The following is a 2,190-nucleotide window of genomic DNA, read 5'->3' as shown; positions in this document are numbered from 1 at the left end:
CGGCGAGACCGCGAGGCAGCCGTCCCACTGCGTGTGCTCACACGGTGCTGCAGGTCAGCCCTCGTCCCCAGCACACCCAGCAGCAGAAGATGCCGGGCGGGAACATGCGGGTGCTGGTGCTGGCACTGACGCTGGCACTGCCCAGCGCTGGGCAGCAGCACGAGGAGGAGGCCCAGCGCATCATGAGCACCACACCGGTCATTGACGGGTGAGCAAAGGTTGCCTGGCCCTGCTGCTCTGGCTGCATGGGAATAACCCAGCTGGGAAACCCCACTGGGACAGCCCGAGGGGGGGATCCCCATGCTGGGTTGTGAGGGGATGGGGTACAGCTTTCCCAGGGGATCCCTGTGCCAGGCACTTCAGGGATGTGTGGGGATAGGGGACGGCTTTCCCAGGGGATCCCCATGCTGGGCACCCCGGGGCCATATGGAGAAGGGAACAGGTTTCCTGGGGAATTCCTGTGCTGGGCACTCTAGGAATGTGTGGAGAAAAGGGACAGCTTTCCCAGGGGATCCCCGTGCTGGGAATCCCAGGGCCATATGGAGAAGGAGACAGCTTTCTCCAGGGATCCTGGGGGACTGTCCATGCAGCTGAGGGGATCCCCAGGTGGTGCGGCCCAGCAAGCACAGGCAGAATGCCAGGAAGCAGGAGCCAGGCAGCCCCAGGGGAATTCCCTGCTCAGAGCAAGCAGGTCACATGGATTCATGTCCTAAGGGACATCCCTGGTCTCATGGCAGGACCCTCAGGAGGCTCATGTCCACCACAGGGTCTCCCTGTGGCACCAGCACTGTGCATGGCAGGCACTGGAAGAAGGAGCAGGGCAGAGGGAGTTGGGGGAAGTGGGAATGTGATGCAGGAGGCAGGAAGTGGGAGCTGTACTGTGGTAGTGGCCCCCCAGAACTTCCCCAGCGACACTTAGTGTCGGATGCATGTGGCAGGATACCAATATGCGTGGCAGGATGTCCTTGAGGTGGTGACATCCCACAGAGGTCCCTGTTGTAGGGATGCCAGGCTGGCTGTCCTGGGTGCGAGGAGTGATGGGCGTAGCGGGTAGAGGGGTGCATGGGAGAGTCCTCTGAGGGGTCCTGTGTGCAACTGTGAGTGACCTGTCTCCAGCACACAGCTGGAGCTACTTGGGTGGCTTTTTGGCAGAGGGGACAGATGGATGGCAGATGGATTGGTGGGTGAGTGAATGGATTGAGGATGGGTGAGTGATGGAGAGAAGGGTGGAAGAAGGATGGCTGGAGGATGGAGGAGTCCAGATGCATGGGGACTGAGTGTACAGCCAGCCAGAGAGGTGGGCAGGCATGAGCTTGGCTGGGTGGGCAGAGTACCAGACCATGCCTCACTGCCCATTCCGCTCTCCCCAGGCACAATGACCTGCCCTGGCAGCTCCTCCTGAGGTTCAACAACCAGCTGAGGCTGCCACAGGCCAACCTGACGCTGCTCAACGACACTCACACTAACATCCCCAAGCTGCGCCGAGGGCACGTGGGAGGGCAGGTGGGATGGCAAGGCAGGGTGGGCAGTGGGGAGGGCAGTGGGGAGGGCAGGGGACATCAGGGTGGGCACAGGCCACTGGGGTAGGCACCAGGGTGGGCAGGGGACACCAGAGCATGTAGGGGCACTGGAGAGGACACTGAAGTGGGAGGGGGACTGTGGTGGGCAGGGCCACTAGGAAGGGCAACTAGGGTGGGCAAGGGACTCTAAGGTGGACAAGGGGTGCACCTGAGTGGGCACTGGGGCGGGCAGGGGCACCAAAAAGAGCTCTGAGGTGGACAGAAGGCACTGGAGAGTTTGAAGAGGTCACCATGGTGGGCAGGGATTCTGGCGAGGGTACTGCAGTGGACACCGAGACAGGCAGGAGGCACCGAGGAGTGCACTGGAGTCAGCAGGGCGCACTGGGAAAGGCACCAGGACCAGCAGGGACACCGGGGCGGGGGGCAGGGGGCCAGTGGCCACAGATTGATGCTCCGGTGCTCACGGCCCCCCCGTGGCAGTTCTGGTCGGTGTATGTGCCGTGCGAGACGCAGAACAAGGACGCGGTGAGGCGCACGCTGGAGCAGATCGACGTGGTGCACCGCATGTGTGAGCTGTACCCCGAGGCCTTCGCCTGCGTCACTGACAGCGCCGGTGAGGGGGTGCGGGATCGGCTGGGCGTGTTTGGGGGTGGTGGGGGGCCCTGCCCAT

General features: G+C 63.1%; 1 protein-coding gene across 1 annotated transcript in view; it reads left to right on the top strand.

Moving 5' to 3' along the window:
- Window positions 1–104: 104 nt before the first annotated feature.
- The window catches only part of DPEP1 (dipeptidase 1 (renal)), a 4,134-nt gene continuing 2,048 nt past the window's right edge, over window positions 105–2,190 (top strand). The window contains exons 1-3 of the mRNA XM_009083994.1: window positions 105–208; window positions 1,371–1,503; window positions 2,001–2,133. Of these exons, the coding sequence (XP_009082242.1) occupies window positions 105–208; window positions 1,371–1,503; window positions 2,001–2,133 (370 nt within the window). The remainder of the gene's footprint in view (window positions 209–1,370; window positions 1,504–2,000; window positions 2,134–2,190) is intronic.

The sequence above is a fragment of the Acanthisitta chloris genome, unplaced genomic scaffold (genome assembly GCF_000695815.1).
Source record: "Acanthisitta chloris isolate BGI_N310 unplaced genomic scaffold, ASM69581v1 scaffold18331, whole genome shotgun sequence".
In the NCBI taxonomy this organism is placed as follows: Eukaryota; Metazoa; Chordata; class Aves; order Passeriformes; family Acanthisittidae; genus Acanthisitta; species Acanthisitta chloris.
This window is presented reverse-complemented; position numbering and strand designations above follow the sequence as displayed.